Here is a 16815-nt window from a genome sequence, read left to right as displayed (position 1 = left end):
AGAGTTGGCTCACGTGTGTTAGTACCACTTGGACTTTAATGTGGTCTAACACTTACGTAACTGTGAAATATAGAACTAGTGCGTCACAATGATATGTGGAAAGTTGAAAGGTAAAAGGGTTTAAGGACAGAATTTTGTTTTGAAAACGTGCAACAGATCTAGAAATAGAGATATTCAAAACTGTAGTCTCAAACTTTAAGTTAGTGGGTACTGGATTTGAAAAGATACACTCGTGAAAGTGTTTCACACATGTAGTGCTGATAAATAATTAGGTAGTGGATAAAGAATCCAAAAAGACAAACCAATAAACCGTTGGAAAGTCGTCCCAACGAATTAGTTAGGATGAACCAGAAGTATTCTTCTTTATAGATCGCACAGATTTCAAACTTTCGTCTCGTAATTTATGTTTTGACTAGATTTCTAATTAAAAGCATGCCAAGAAAATATATGGATATTACTAGTATAAAGTCATATAGTTTGAAATCATATTGATATAACACAATAATTAACAAATTGTAATGTTTTTGAATGTTTGGTATTTGAGTGGTTGTGAAAACAAAACATGTGTTTTCCTTTTTGAATTGTTTATATTTGAGTAGGTTATCAAAACAAAAACTTTGAACATTTTTATTCAAAAATTATGACAGTTCCAGACTTCTGGTCAAGAATAATTTCTTTTAGTATATGGAATAAGGTAATAGATATAATTACTAGGTGTTTTCCTGCACCATGTGCAGAGTTTTTTAAATCTAATTTATATTTAAAAATAAATTTTATCAAATATTATAGATTTTACTATTTTTTTTACTAATATTTACATTTCTATGCCACTGAGAATTAAATTAAACTACCTATTTTAATGCTTATCTTTTCCGGTTAAATTAATGAGTTTTCTTTAATCAAATTTAAACTTAATATCATTAAATGAACCTATCTATTTTAATGTTTATTTTTTTCGGTTAAATTAATAAGTTTTCCTTAATCAAATTTAAACTTAATGTCGATAAATGAACCTAAAAATACATCATATTTAACGTAGCTTTATTACGGACGAGTACAGTCCAATAATGAACTTGAATTTTATTTTTACGAAAATGTGAACACTGACGTATATAATATTTAAAATATATTAACTACAATATAACAAATACATATAACCTACATATACTTTAGTTTGAAATGGTCATGGTCAAGTTTTATATAGTCAACTTACATCATTTATCAATCGATGTACAATATTTAAACCACCTATAGTTTTCGTTTTCTTTATAGGATGTATCAACCAACCAATCATCCTATTGATTTTCTAAGTTTTATAAAAAAACAAATCAATAAATACAAAGCTTATAAATAATTTATTATTAATAAAATTATGAAATTATTTACAATTTGATGACTAATTAATCGCCCTTTTTTATATGTTAAATTTTTCATAGAAGTTTAAAAACCATTATATTTTCTTTAAACATGTATAACTAATTTAATATCTTTTATGCAATACTAAGTCATAATATAATATTTCTTCATATTTTACATTAATACCATTATTTTTTATATATCATCCACAATTCTCTAATTACCTCGATTTGCTCAATTTTTTATATAATATCGAATATTCGTGATAAATAGATGGTTTAAAACGCCAAAAAAATTATTTACTTGGTGAATATAATACATCAAATATTATAAATACATCATTTAGTTAAATAAATAATCAAAAACCAAAAATTCATATCCGCGCTGGCGCGCGGGCCAGGGTCTAGTTACTTTATATTTACCGATCACACTCATAATCTAAATCACGCAACTGTCAAGGGTGTTACTTAATCTAATGTCTAGTCTGTCTAGATAATAAAGACTGTAAATAATTAAATGTAACTAGATCTTGACCCGCTCTCCCGCGTGGATAATATGTTTTACATTTTTATAAATTGTTTAAAGACATATCTAAATAAATAGGTTATTTAGATATTTTTTAGATTCATACACATCATAACCGAACTCACCTGACTCGGACTTCACCCATAAATTTATAATATCCAACCAGAGCTTAATTTTAAAACCCAAAAATATTGATACATTTAAGAACTGATTCATATACGAACGGATACCTAAATACTAATGTCTAACTGATTATGCAACCAGATTAGAAAATTATTTGTTCATTGGTTTGAAATTTTGTCACGAATTGAATAATTGCATTCAAACCTGTAAGATTATTATGGTTAGTATGTAAAATAAATGATGCCAAATTATTATGATAAAGATAATTAATGAAATAGTTATGAAGGATTAAGAATAGAATGTAAATGATGTAGTAAAATAATTAAAATATGTAAATTCTATTTTACACCTGTGTAATAAATGTTCTCGAATTATTTAGAAAATACAATAAATGAAGTGGTTAAACTAAATTTTCTTTTATAAAGGAATGAAAATGACGTAAGAAATCACTTAAAATTCGGCAAGTAATATTTTGTACTTCAATTTTAATAGAATAAATGATATAACCAGAGGTGGATCCTCAGTCTAGGCACAATGTAATTTCAAAGTTGAAGATATTTTTTTTGTTGAAAGTTCTTTCTTAACAACTCATGTTAAAAGTTTATAATTGAGTTTTGGTTAGCACTTGGAGGGGAGGGGGGAAGGTCTTTTTCAATCTCTATTATTTGTGTCGTGTTTTTTCAAACCCAAAAAATATAGGTGCTAAAATAAATTGAAAAAAAATGGAACTTAAAAAGTAATTTAAATTTTAGACCCAAACTTTTAACTAACCCGACGTTAATTAGTGTTAATCATGTGTCAAGCAATGGTTTAAAACGACATTGTTTTGATTAATTCTACAAAACTAAGTCTTTTTAATTTTTTCATACAATATGCCACAAAAAATATTCCATCCTTTGTATAGTAAAATCTCGTAGAATGTGTTCGATTCCTTGTTGTGACTAATAATATATTTGGAGAATTGGTTTGGTGAGTACGAATTGTGAATTGGTTTTCAGTGAGAATTGATTTTCTTGTACATAATTGAAGAATGAAGCGTAACGAACTTTTTTTTTTTTTTTGAGAATTAAAGCGTAACAAACTCACCAAATGATGGATGGTGAATAATTGCAGGAATTTTGGCGGGTTTTGAATCTGACGTTTGAATTTTTTAATGAGGATTTAAAAAAAATTATAACATATTTTTATTAGAGTTGTTAGGATAATAATGTTATTATTCTAGTAAAGTTATATGATTAAGATCTGCAAAGGGTATAAGTAAACCACCGAATCTTTTTAATTTAAAAAATTTCTAAAATAATATATGGTGACAATAATATGTATGTTGTGTTTATAAAAAAATCTAGTTATTAATCTTGTAAGAATACAAAGTGTTTATATTAGTTGGAGAAAACTGATTTAAAATAAAATAATTGAACTTATTTAAAACGAATATACAAGCTGATCTTCTTGCTTTTAAATTATTTAATAACACCCTATGGTTATTTATAAATTACTTCTTATGGTAAATATGATAATTAAACTAATACTGTTTATAAATAGTATTAGTTTAGTTAACCTAATACTAATGACAGTATGGTTACTCTGGTTTTCTTAACTCTCTATAATAACCACACAGTTTTATTTTATTTCATGGTTATTAACTAATTTACAAGCTGATTTAAAAGCAAGAAGATCAGCTTGTATATTCTTGCTTGACTGTCCTTAAGTTTATGGTTATTATAAATAATTTAAAAGCAAGACGAGGGTTATTTGAATAACCATAGGGTGTGATTGCATATACCTCGTTGTTGTTATTTCTTACCTCTCTAAAATAAGTGTATGGTTATTAACTAATTTATCATATTTACCATAAGAAGTAAATTAAACAAGAAAACTGATTTAAATATAAAGAAAAAATAATTGAGAGAACTTTTAGAGTTTATAGACAAAATTTAAAAGAAATGGTACAAGAATGATTTCATCATTTCCGCTTTACTGATTAATTTTTTTTTTTTTTTTTTTGAAAACTGATGGTGTCAAGCTAGCTAGTGACAAGTCTCATGCAATAAACTATCTCGTACACTAGAGTTTACAATTTAAGTATTTTTCTACAAAATAATAAATTTTCATGCTATGCATTCAGTCATTCACTAAACTTACAAGAAATTAATCTTACCTTTTGTACTATTCACTAGGTTTTGGTTGACCACCCAATTCACACCTACCCGGACAAAAGTATTATTTGCATGCTATCGAGATTGGAAGTAGAAAATATATTTTTGTTATCTAAAGCATAAAATACTGTTAGTCTAGTACTTTTATTAAATAATTTTTTAAAAACTATTTATAAATTAATAAGTGGCTAGTAACATCCTAAAGAATATCTCAAATCCTTTCAGAACAACCGATTGATCATCTCTCTATTTCAACGTTCCTCTTATTTTTCTTTTTATTAATAAAATTTAAAAGTATTCTATTTAGAATCTACGAGAGGGAGATGATATTCATCAAATCGTCTTGAAACAACCGATTGATCATTGTTATATAGTCAGAAAGACATACCCATTTGCTTTAAGTATATCCATTAACATACTTCCAATTATAGTTTTGACTAAATGTTTAACATCAAGAAAAATAGATCGAATTGGTCCATTTCAAATATATTTAAAGGATATTTCGATTGCATCTCGTCATATGAAGAAAACATGATACTTTCATTATATATGGTGAAAACGTAAAACTGTTCTTCAGTTGATATATTCAAATGCAAAACCGAACGATTTCGAGTTGGGACAATTTGGCTGGCTTCCAAACCCGAAGAAACTAATAATGTTAATTGCCATTTGACAGTAACATGAAGTGTGGTTTGTTTTGGATGAGTTGTATATATTTGGATTTTATTGTTTTATATCGTAAAATGTTTCCCATAAAGGGAGAAAAAAGAAAGTTCACATTTTTAAAAAAGAGAAAACAACCATTAAAACACTGAACCTTCAAACAAAAACCATAAAAATCCCAAACTCATGTTTGAACTAAAAATTCCTTAACTTTTAAATATTAGCCATTTTAGCTATCATTTTTGTTGACTCAACCATTTATGAAATTCGAATAGTCAACATTTATGCTCGTGTTATACCTAATACGACGCTCTTTTGAAAAAAAAAACATTTTGTTTAAGAAAAATCCTAAATCGAATTCATCTTCGTCATTCGAAAACCTAATCACCAATTTGATTTTATCTTCCCCAAATCGATTTTAGAAGAAATCTCCGATTAAGACAAAAAGTGGTGGTTTCTCCGGTGACTGCTAATAATTTTCATCAGTTTGGTAAAGTCAATTGTCACTCTCAATTATGTGTCAGGTTTTGGAAGCTCAGTCCCAATTTCTTGTCAAGTTTAACGGTTTTAGTTTAGCAGTTGACTATTTGAGTTTCTTAAATGGCCGAGTCAACAAAAGATGAGAGTTCAAACAACCGATATTTAAAAACTGAGGAATTGTTTTGCTCAAACACGAGTTTGAGATTTTTTTGCTTTAATTTAAAAGTTTAGGGTTTTAATGGTTGTTTACTATTTTAAAAAAATAATACACATCCAATATAGTAGAATCATGAACAGTGATAATGGCCAAGTTAGTTTGATAAAAAGTTTTATCTGTGAAATTTCCTTTTTATCAAATGAAAATCTACCGTTTTAATAAATCATCATATGTAAGAAAAAGCTACGCCTTCTTATAAATGAAGTTCTACAGTCAACAACTATACCCTGGTGAAAAATATAACATGTTAGAGTTATCAAAAACTTCAAATTTCCTTTTTATCAAATGAAAATCTACCTTTTTAATAAATCATCATATGTACGAAAAAGTTACACCTTCTTATAAATGAAGTTCTACAGTCAACAACTATAGCCTGGTGAAAATATAACATGTTAGAGTTAAAACTTCAAATAAAACTTGCCGAAATGTTTGCCAAAAGGTTCTTGGTATATGATATAGAAACATTGATGATTTACCTAGCCAAGCTCAAACCAAAATATTCTTACGTTAAGTACTCATTTTGTCGTAAGAATACTTTGTAAGCTGTATAAGTATTACGTAATTTTCTTATGGTCAACAAGAATTAAGAAAATTATTGGCTTATATAATGTACATTTAATTACAAGGGAATTCCCGTTAGTGCTTCCCCACTTCTTCATATTGCCAGTAAATATGCATCGTTTAGTTAGATAAGAAAGTGGTTAGACAAATAATGTCTATTATACAAAATAAAATTAAATAATGATTAGTATTGGAAAGGAATATAAAATAAATCCATGCAGGTTTTATATTCTATGATTAGTATCATACTAATCGATAAGGGTAGAGTTGGACATGAATTTAAAAAAAAACCAACAATTAGTGTCAGATAGACAAAAATCTGTAAAAGTATGTAAATATTCTTTAAGTTTGAAGAGCCTTGCATCGATGGGAAGTGCGAGCCGTAAAATGAATACTTAGATACATTAAAGGGATTTCAAAGATGAGTTTGAGATACATAAAAGAAGGAGAGTTTGTAAGTATGGGTTACTAGGATGCCGATTATGTTGGTGTTGCATATGGGAAAAAGGTCAACTACAAGTCTTGTGTTTATTGTTGGAGAAAATCCGATAAGTTGGAGATAAAACTTACAAAAGGTTGTGCCATTGTTTTCAACTGAGTCGGAATATATAGCTTTGTCAGAGGCGGAAAGAGAGGCAGTATGGTTAAGGTTTAATGGAAAAACTTGGTTTTAATCAAGATGCGGTGAAGATATTATGTGATTCTCAGAGCGCAATAGCTCTGGCCAAAAATGATGTTCATCACGAAAGGACAAAATAAATGCAGGTGAACTATCATTTCACCAAAGACTTAACTAGTGATGGATGGATATAAGTTTTGAAGTTTGAAACTGAGTTTAATCATGCAGACATCTTTACAAAGGTTTTACCAATAGGCAAGTTGAAAGAAGCATTGAACTTGTTACGGGTAAAAGAAAACTGAAGTTCATAGATTATGGAGATAAGAAGATGATGGTTTTTTCAAGGAAGAAGATTCAAAGTTGATAGTTTTGTCAGGAGATAATAACATAAGTTAGTTTACTCATATATTAGCAATAATATTTCACTAGGAAAGAGTTGATGAAGAACAAGGTGGAGAACTGAAGATTTATGGTCTAATCAACTGGGTGAGGTCACGGTCCAATCGAAGTGATATTGAGTTGGTTCTAGTGGATTGCTAGCTAGTATAGCCTCAGTGAGAATAGCTGCTCCTGACATTGAAAAATGAGATGAACACCATGTAAAAAAGTTTGGTATTGTCTTGCTTTCATTTTTTTTGTTTTGTTGATTGATCTTTAGAGGAGTTGAATATAGGTTTAGATTTGTACAGACTGCACATTTGATTTGATTTTTGTAATTGAACAATTCGTTTTAAGGTATGAATTTAGAAGTGGTCGTTCACACGATGCTACCTTTCTCCCAAAGACTCTTCATCTTAAGTCCTCTTTTTATAGTAACTTCGACTAGGGATGAGCGCGGATCGAATATGTGGGTTTTTTTAAGGTATTTATGATTCATTTTGTCCGTGTAATCAATCATCCGATCCGATTCAATCTGTAGCTACTAGTTATCTAGATATTTGATCTTATGGATAACTGGATATCTGATTTAATTCGTATAAATAAAATAAAAAATAAATAAAATTTTAAATAATAGAAAATATTAATATTTTATCACATAAAAGTTTATTTATTTATTAAAAATATAATTAACTTATATAATTAAAATATTGTAAAACTTACATAAAATATAACGTTTACATATATATATATATATAATTTTTGAAATATATGTATTTATATGCGTATAACATATCGGATCGGATATTCGTTCATAAAATTATTAGTATTTGGGATTTGTTTCATTTCTTTCGGATATTGCATATTAGTATTTGTTTTGTTTTGTAAAGTTACGGATATCCATTTTCTGTTTGAATCTATGCAGATAATGTACTGAATCATAACCTACGAATATTTTGCTGAGCCTTAACCTCAACAAGTTCTTGTCTTTGAATTAGTCAAAAGTCTTCGTTCCCATGATTTTATTTAAATAAATATATAATTACAGCTTTCACTTGTTTGATTTTCTTATATTCTCTCTGCAAATATTAAATAACAACGCATGTGTATATGTTATCTTGTTTTATTAACAACTAGTATTATGGTTGCTTGCCATGCAGGAGCACCTATACTCATCAATATGAAATGTTAATTTAAAAAATATACTTAAAAGTTTTCAACAGACGCCATTAGGGTGTCTAGATGCTATTCCTTCTTCTTTTCAAGCCAGTTTTCGTTGGTGATTCTTTCAATGGTTAGATGGCTTGATTTTCACTGAAATTATGAGTAAGATTGATTTTTGACTGGATATAAACCTCTGCAAAATTAACTGGAACAAAAGCTGAAAATGTAAACATGAAACCGATCATCCATCCACATGTTTCACTCGTCGCCCCATGTGACGTCAACCATACAAAACGAATTTCCATAAAACTCTAGAATCATTAAAAGTTGTCGCTGATATATTAATTTACTAAACAAAAAATTAACTCACTCTTTGTCTTACAATGGAGAATGAATGTTTTCAAATCCATTGATTTCAGTTTCTCTGTCTTCCTGTTCCACCCTGTCTAGACTTATGTTTTGTTTTGCAATTGATGAAGTGGTTCTTTAGTGGGTATTTCTCGAATATTCTGAAAGATATATGATTATAAATACCAAGAAAATAAGACATAGCGGGAACAAGATACATAAATATACACGTTTTGGTAAAATATAAATATGAAGTGGTTCTTTAGTGGGTATGTCTCGTATGTGCTTGTTTTATTTTAACATGTGTATATATATGGAGATAACGGGATCAAAAGCCATATCACTTTCTTTTTCGTTTTCCCCTTATCTATAAAACTTGTGAAACCCTAAAAGCTGATCAGAAAGTTCAAGAATTTTTTTTTGGTAAAATAAGTTAGAGTTCAAGAATTTTGAGAAGTGAAAGTAATGGCAATAAAAGATAGATCACTAGAAGAGACTCCAACATGGGCTCTTGCTGCTGTTTGCTTCGTTATTCTTTTCATCTCTATCATGATCGAATATTTCTTGCACTTTATTGGTCACGTACGTATATTTTTCTTCTATGTTTTGATCTTTATATCATCCAAGTCTTCCTTTCTCTTCTTTTGTGCTCTTCTCCAACGATAAGAAATATACGATAATTTCACTATATAATGCCTTCAAAGCTACATTATCTCTCTTTTTTTCTTTACTAGAAAATCAAAATCTAGTCGGTAACTCCCATAGTCTTCAATTTTTCTTTCCAATATTTGTAGTGGTTTAAAAGGAAGAACAAGAAGGCTTTATATGAAGCTCTTGAAAAGGTTAAAGCAGGCAAGTTCACTATTCTATACAGATTATATATTATAACCTTGGGTGTAGTTTTGTATCACAATACGATCAATTTTTTCTATTTGAATTTCTAACAAATTTCCCTCCTATTTTTGGTTTTTGTTGTAAAAATAGAATTGATGCTACTGGGATTCATATCGCTTCTACTTGTTGTACTGCAATCACCAGTCTCCCAAATTTGCATTCCAGAAAGAATTGCTGCGACTTGGCATCCTTGTAGTAGCCAACAAGAGCTCGCTAAATATAGTAAAGATTATATCGACGATGGTCGCAAAATTCTTGAAGACTACGACTCCAACGACTTTTATAGTCCTCGTCGAAGTTTAGCCACAAAGGGTTATGACAAATGCGCAGAAAATGCATGTCTATATTTTAGCTACTCATTACTTTTAACCTTTTAAAGTATTCCTCCTGTTTGTTTCACAAATACTGTTATTATTTTTATTTTTGTTGTGATTTATTATTTTCAGGGGAAAGTAGCATTGGTATCTGCATATGGTATCCACCAATTGCATATATTCATCTTCGTGCTCGCTGTATTTCATATTCTCTATTGCATTATAACCTATGCTTTGGGGAAAACCAAGGTACATGATATTTTCTATACGTTTTTCACAAGTACATATGTATCTGTTTAATTTTGTGATGTAATATGCAGATGAAGAAATGGAAATCATGGGAGAAAGAGACCAAAACGCTTGAGTACCAATATGCCAATGGTATGCACAAACATATTGGCCATTATCTCATGTCCATTAATCATCAAAGAACAAAAACAAAAATGAGTATTTTCAGATAAAATATCTTCGTCGGTGTTTGACTTTGGCAACGTTAACATCATGATCACGTATCACTTGTATTTGTTTATTCATCCACATCTCTCACACTCGTATATTTTTCATTGAGTTTTATAATCAGACTTATGAGTAGAATATCCAATAAGAACACGATTAATGTTTGACTTGTAAATGAACAATTTCGCAAGAGACCGGCCATCACTTTTAGTAATTATATATGTTCTGTCCTTTTTTTAATTTATTTTATTGCATTTTATTGTTTTAAATGTTGTAGATCCAGAAAGGTTCAGATTTGCAAGAGATACATCGTTTGGACGTAGACATTTGAATATATGGAGCAAGTCTTCCTTTACCCTTTGGATTGTAAGTTTTTATTTATATCATTCTTCTAAATTTCTACTTATTGTTTCCTGTAATTTGGTTTTGAATTACAACAAAGAATAATGGATAAATCGGGGGCATGCAGACATGTTTCTTCAGACAGTTCTTTGGATCAGTGACAAAAGTGGATTATCTTACATTAAGACATGGCTTTATAATGGTAAGTAATCATTGCTTAATGTTAAAAGTAATAATTATTTTACTAGTTTTGACCCAAAGAAGATTTACTATCATATTATTCATCCAGAACCTGTTTTTTTTTTTTAATTATTGAATGGGTGCAGGCGCATTTGCCTGCAGGAAGTGAAGCTCGTTTCGATTTTCAAAAATACATTCAAAGATCTTTGGAAGAAGATTTCAAGGCTGTTGTGGGTATAAGGTTAGTCCCTTTCTTATTTTAAATCAAATTCATTGATATTTTCTTTCAATTATGTAATTTTCCTTTTACCAAAATTTTTTATTATCTAATTTTCCATAATATATTAAAAAATTCTGATTAAATAAGTGATTGTGTGTGTGAATGAAACTCCAGCCCAGTGATATGGTGCATTGCTGTCTTATTCATATTGACTAATACACATGGTTGGTTCTAATTCTTTATAATTTCATTTTAAGTACTAAGTAAATTATACATCAACTTGATACAAACTTCTATTTTCTTTTTCAAATTTTAATAGGATGGGATTCCTATTTTTGGCTGCCTTTCCTCCCTTTGCTTGTAAGTAATTACAGACACATTACTTCAAACTTTTCAACTGGTTTTGTTATCAAGTTGTGATTGTGAATACATAATATTAGTTATATTAATTATATGGTTGGTTTGTTTTATGAAATGAAGGTGATATTAATAGTAGGAGCAAAACTTCAAGTGATAATATCAAAATTAGGATTGAGGATTCAAGATAAAGGAGATGTAGTTAAAGGAGCTCCTGTGGTTGAACCGGGTGATGATCTCTTTTGGTTTGGTCGTCCTCGTTTCATTCTCTTTCTCATTCACTTGGTTCTTTTCACGGTATAACTAATTTAATTAGTCATATGTGTGTTTAATGAATTTTTGAGTTATGATATATTTAAATAATATAGTTTTGTATATTTCTTACAGAATGCATTTCAACTAGCTTTCTTCGTTTGGAGCACCGTGAGTAACAATCCAACTCTTCTGAAAATATCATTTAAAAAGGTTTTTTTCATGAAATTAATTGATTATGGCTTTGGTATTAATTTTTGCAGTACGAGTTCACACTCAAGAACTGCTTCCACCACAAAACCGAAGATATTGCAATCAGGATCACCATGGGGTTTGTAAACTCCGCAACTATTACATAAAAATATATATTAATTATGTTTTGTATCTTTGCACTAAACTTCTTGATGTTGTATACGACAGGGTATTGATACAAGTTGTATGCAGCTACATCACTCTACCTCTCTATGCTCTTGTGACTCAGGTATATAATCCAAATTGCTAAACATCGTGTTTGTTACGATCAAAACTAATTGTTTAGTAATGAGCGGACTAATCGGTTAGTTTCCTTGTGCCCCGGACTCAAACCACCTATGTGACGGAGGATACTTTTTTGGATTGAAATATCTAAAAGCTTACTAAGGGACTGGAGGAGATTATCCCACTGTTAACAAGATAAAAAAGAATCGAAGCATCCATAACATGCATAACATGTATAAACTTTAAATATGATATCATGTCAACAATAGAATGTTTAGATATTTTTTTAGTCGACATCAAATGGCAGTGCATTAGATTGATGCATGTCTCGTATATAGTTTCATTATTAGATCTCGAGTTGTCTATGTATAATTCTCTAACACTAAATTGTAATTACAGATGGGAAGTTCAATGAGGCCGACCATATTCAACGACAGAGTAGCCAATGCATTAAAAAAATGGCACAACACGGCCAAGAAACAGGCCAAACATGGAAACTCAGGGTCCAACACACCCCGCTCGAGCCGCCCCACCACGCCAAAACATAACCGCAGCCTTGATCACCTCCTCCACAATCGTAACCGCAGCCTTGATCATCAAACCAGCTTCACTGCATCTCCTTCTCCTCCTAGGTTATCTGATTCTGGCAGACACGGCCATGGTCCTCAGCATTTCTTTGATCCTGAATCTCAAAATGTCTCTCCCTACAGTGACATCACAGATTTTGATAACGGCAATATTCAGCAACCTCATGCTGACGTAGCTAGTCCTGTTACAGAAGAGAAAGAGATTACTGAGCATGTCAAGATTGATTTACCAGAGTTTACTTTTAAGAAGTGATATGAGTTCTATACTGGACTTCTTGTTCATTCTTTGTAAATCATATAAACTTTGAAATAAACAGTTCTCGTTCTTTTCTTCTTATATATTTTTGCTATCAGAATAAAAACCAAAACGTTTATAATCAACTTAAAATCTTTAATGCATTGAGACTTTGCTTTTGTTATCTTCTTAAATTAAGCAGAGCATGAGGATCTTGATGTCTCGAATATTATGCTTATAACAGTAACATATAGTCATATCATTACAACTCTGACAACAGTTGTTTGATAGACATGTTAACATGGAGCCGAATCTATATACTAAAATCTTGGAGACTTTCTATGGAATTTCACCCTTCTACCGAGGAAATTTTTTGTCTAGGAGCTTGACAACAACATACAGAGTTAAGTAGTTGATGTAATCATGTAACCTTCAGAAACCGAGATCACAAACCGATGGCAAGCAAGAGCAGAGGCGGTGAGAAACATAACAAAGGACGTCAAGCAGAATTTGAGCGTCAACATTCTCTCTTTGCGGATTCAAGTATCTTTCTCAGTATCACTCTGACACGTTTGTCTCACATCAAACTCTGGAAATCTTTTACTGTAATGTTGGTTCCTGAAGACTGTGGTGGGTCTGGAAGAGAGATGAATTTAGGGAATTAACTCCGGAGATCCCCACCATCCATTGGTACAGTGTATCTGCAACCATTGTGCAAAGTTTCTGGCGGATGACATGTGCCTCTTTTGAAATAAGAGTCTTCTAAGAGCCTCAAGACCAAACTTACAGTGTCAACATCTCACATCTCTGTCCGTTTGATCGGAACAGATGTTTCATCCCTTGATGATGTTACCAGTGGCGAACCTTTCCTAGAGTAGGTATCAAGTAAGTTATTATAGATGCCTATCAAATAAGTTATAAGTTATTATTTAAAATTAGTTTGTGGTATCAGGAAATTTTATCATCAAGGTTTATTCTTGAGTTATTCATTGTGAAGCTTCAGTTTGGTGATGTCGTGCCATTTCTTGGTTTTAAACCGACAGGTTCTTCCGGAATTTTTGGTAAGAGATTGTGGAGCTTTAGCTCAATTTTGTTGAGTCATTGAATAGTTTGATTGTCATCCGTTTTTCTGTCTGCTACTTGGGTGGAGATCTGTTTTCTTGTGGTTTCCCTTAGTTAAAACTTGTTTGTCAGTGGCGGTTGCTTGTGGTTCGTATCGAAACTTTATTTAAGCCTTACTATCACCTCAATAATCTTGACCCTCATCTCGTTTGTCCCTGCTGCTCTTATCAACTTGCTTCCCTTCCTTGATAATTGTTTGCTAGCTTCACAATTTCTTAGGGACCTTGTTCATTCCTAGTTTTTGTAATGTTAGATACTTTTCAGTTGTCTTTTTAGTTTCCGGGTGATATGATTGCTCCTTTTCCGGCTTGGTGTAATCCTCCGTAGACGACAGAAAAAACTACAATTATAAATTGGAAGCAGCATTCAGTACAATGTGAGAAGTAGGATGTTTTAAGAAATTCCACCTGGAATAACATGGGGAGAAGCAACGATGCATTTCCAATTATCCACGGATCCAGAAAAGGCTACTACAAGAATTCTATCTTCTCTAGAACAACCCATGGTAAAAGAGATGTCAAGTATGCACTAGTCTTTGAGATTATATTCTTTAAATTAATTATACATTTTAGATAAATCATATTCCTAAAATCTGCTAATCTCAATCTGGAAAAAAATCCTATAGAAATATGAATTATCAAGCATTGATCAAAGATTATACGTTGTTTATAGGTCCGTCCAATATGGTAAAACCGAACCGTACCAAACCAAACCGAACCGAAATAGACAATATGGTGTGGTTTTGGTATATACCATATAAACCGAATGGATGTGATTTTATAAAAACCGTAGGATTTGGATATGGTTTGGTTTATAACCGATTAACAGAATAAACCGATCAAAACCGATCAAAAGTAGAAACATGTAAATATGTACATATTTTATAATGTCACATGAAAATCTATTTGTTATATAAGTTATTCTTTTGTTAATAATTATTATTATATTTTTTATAGTAATAGAAAATCCTAATTTGAAAAACACTTAAAATATAATTAAAAAACAATTCATCGCAACTGAAGCTTCTTATTTTTTAGTCTTCTTTTTTTAATCATTTTGCTTTCTTTTGGCATTGATTAAATTGAAGTGAAGGTTATAAATTTGATGGATAATAACTAGAAAAAATTCTTCACAACTTTTTTCTTATTTATAAATGAACAGAGTTTCAATCGAAGAAACATGACTTTGATGAACACTAAATATAGAATAGTGGAAAAACTTTTCTTTCATACTTCTTTTTTGTTTTTTTTTTATTTTTATTTTCAAATTTTTGAGCTTTGATTTTAATTCTAAATTTGATTATTTCATCTGAAAGTATAAGCGTTTTTAACTTTTTTGTTCTTTTATTTGAAAATATAATATTTTTTTAATAAATGACTACGATGATAATATGACTTTAAAATTTATGTAATATGATCTCAAACTAAATAATATTGTTTTGGTATAAAACCGAATAAACCAAAAAACGACGGTATATAAACCGAACCGAATCGAAGTAAATATGGATTTAAAATGGTAGTTATATTTTACTAATCGAAATACCGAAAAAACCGAACCGAAACCAAACCGATATCCATATTGAACACCCCTTGTTTATTAGTTTAGTAACTTTAGTTAAATGATAAGTGGCCATCATGGTAAAACTCAAATCAGACTCCTCTAGACATTTTTTTTTAAACACAGACTCTTCTAGACATTAGTATAAGAATTTTAGCTGTGGAAACTTTCTTCTTCATTTAACACTTTAAGCTACTGGGCTTATTTGTTTCTACCGGACGCCCGCTAACGTAATGGATTTAAACTTAATAAAAGAAAACACGATGGTCGAAACATCATTTGAAAATATAAGAATAATGAATGATGAAAGTAATTTAGTATATTGCCGAAATCTTTCATATTCTGGAAATAATATCAGTTACAATATTTAAATAAAGATTCAAAATTATTTTAAGATATTTAAAACTTGCTTTAAATAGATTTAAAATACTTTTGAATAAACAGTTATATTATATAAAACACAAATACCTACATACAAAACATAATATATATAATAAAAAAATATTATTTAGAAAATTATAACAGATAATCAAAAATATTTTGTACTAGCATAATAAATTGAAAAACAGTTTCTATTTTCTGTTAGTAATCTAGCTTTGAATGAAAAACTTATATATATATATATATAATTCTTTTTCCTTATAATAACGTTTTTTTTTTTTTTTTTTGTTGTAATTTTGTGTTGTGAATAAACGTGAATTAAATATGAAAAATAAGAAAAACATACAAATATAATAGAGACAAACATATGTTTAGGATTGTAAATTTATTATGTGAATAAATAGTGTATTATTTATTATACTCATATTTATATAATTTCAAAATATAATATTTTAAAATAGAAATTCTTATCTATTAGAACAATTTTCTTAATTTTAAAGATATACCATGTGTGATCCATAAAATATGTAATTTATTACTAATGCACCAAAATTTAAATATCTACATAGACAACAGAAACAAAAGATTGTGTAATTGAGCATGTTTAATATCGTCAAAAGGAAACTTCAGTCCAAATTTTGTTGTTCTAGGATAAGAAACTTGCTTAAATCATGTCTGTCTTCGAGGAAACTTAACGGATAGTCAAACAGGAATAACCAAAATTTAAATCATGAAATTGTCAAGTGGTCTTACTTAATATAGTCTAGCTAATTAAGTCTACCTAAATATAATTCCAATTACGTAAGAAGAATTGTATACTATTTTTTTTTAAAATAATTGACTATTATCTA

The 16815-nt window shown here is 29.7% G+C and overlaps 1 protein-coding gene across 1 annotated transcript; it reads left to right on the top strand.

The window, feature by feature from the left end:
* Positions 1-174: 174 nt before the first annotated feature.
* On the top strand, positions 175-16290 carry LOC103857851 (MLO-like protein 12). Its single transcript, XM_009135099.2, has 15 exons — positions 175-9172; positions 9385-9442; positions 9575-9819; positions 9931-10047; positions 10119-10179; positions 10532-10620; positions 10724-10798; positions 10923-11017; positions 11171-11220; positions 11316-11356; positions 11477-11650; positions 11741-11776; positions 11869-11936; positions 12026-12086; positions 12482-16290. Exons 1-15 carry the CDS (start codon positions 9056-9058, stop codon positions 12920-12922), a joined length of 1728 nt encoding a protein of 575 aa, XP_009133347.2. The 5' UTR covers positions 175-9055; the 3' UTR covers positions 12923-16290.
* Positions 16291-16815: the final 525 nt, after the last annotated feature.

The sequence above is a fragment of the Brassica rapa genome, chromosome A03, assembly GCF_000309985.2.
Source record: "Brassica rapa cultivar Chiifu-401-42 chromosome A03, CAAS_Brap_v3.01, whole genome shotgun sequence".
NCBI classification, from domain to species: domain Eukaryota; kingdom Viridiplantae; phylum Streptophyta; class Magnoliopsida; order Brassicales; family Brassicaceae; genus Brassica; species Brassica rapa.
This window is presented reverse-complemented; position numbering and strand designations above follow the sequence as displayed.

Excerpts from the sequence above, each read along its gene's own strand:
- LOC103857851 (XM_009135099.2), top strand. The coding sequence starts at position 9,056 with ATGGCAATAAAAGATAGATCACTAGAAGAGACTCCAACATGGGCTCTT. Across the intron at positions 10,048-10,118 it reads ATGCTTTGGGGAAAACCAAG|ATGAAGAAATGGAAATCATG; the intron begins GTACATGATATT and ends TGTAATATGCAG. Across the intron at positions 10,799-10,922 it reads TAAGACATGGCTTTATAATG|GCGCATTTGCCTGCAGGAAG; the intron begins GTAAGTAATCAT and ends GAATGGGTGCAG.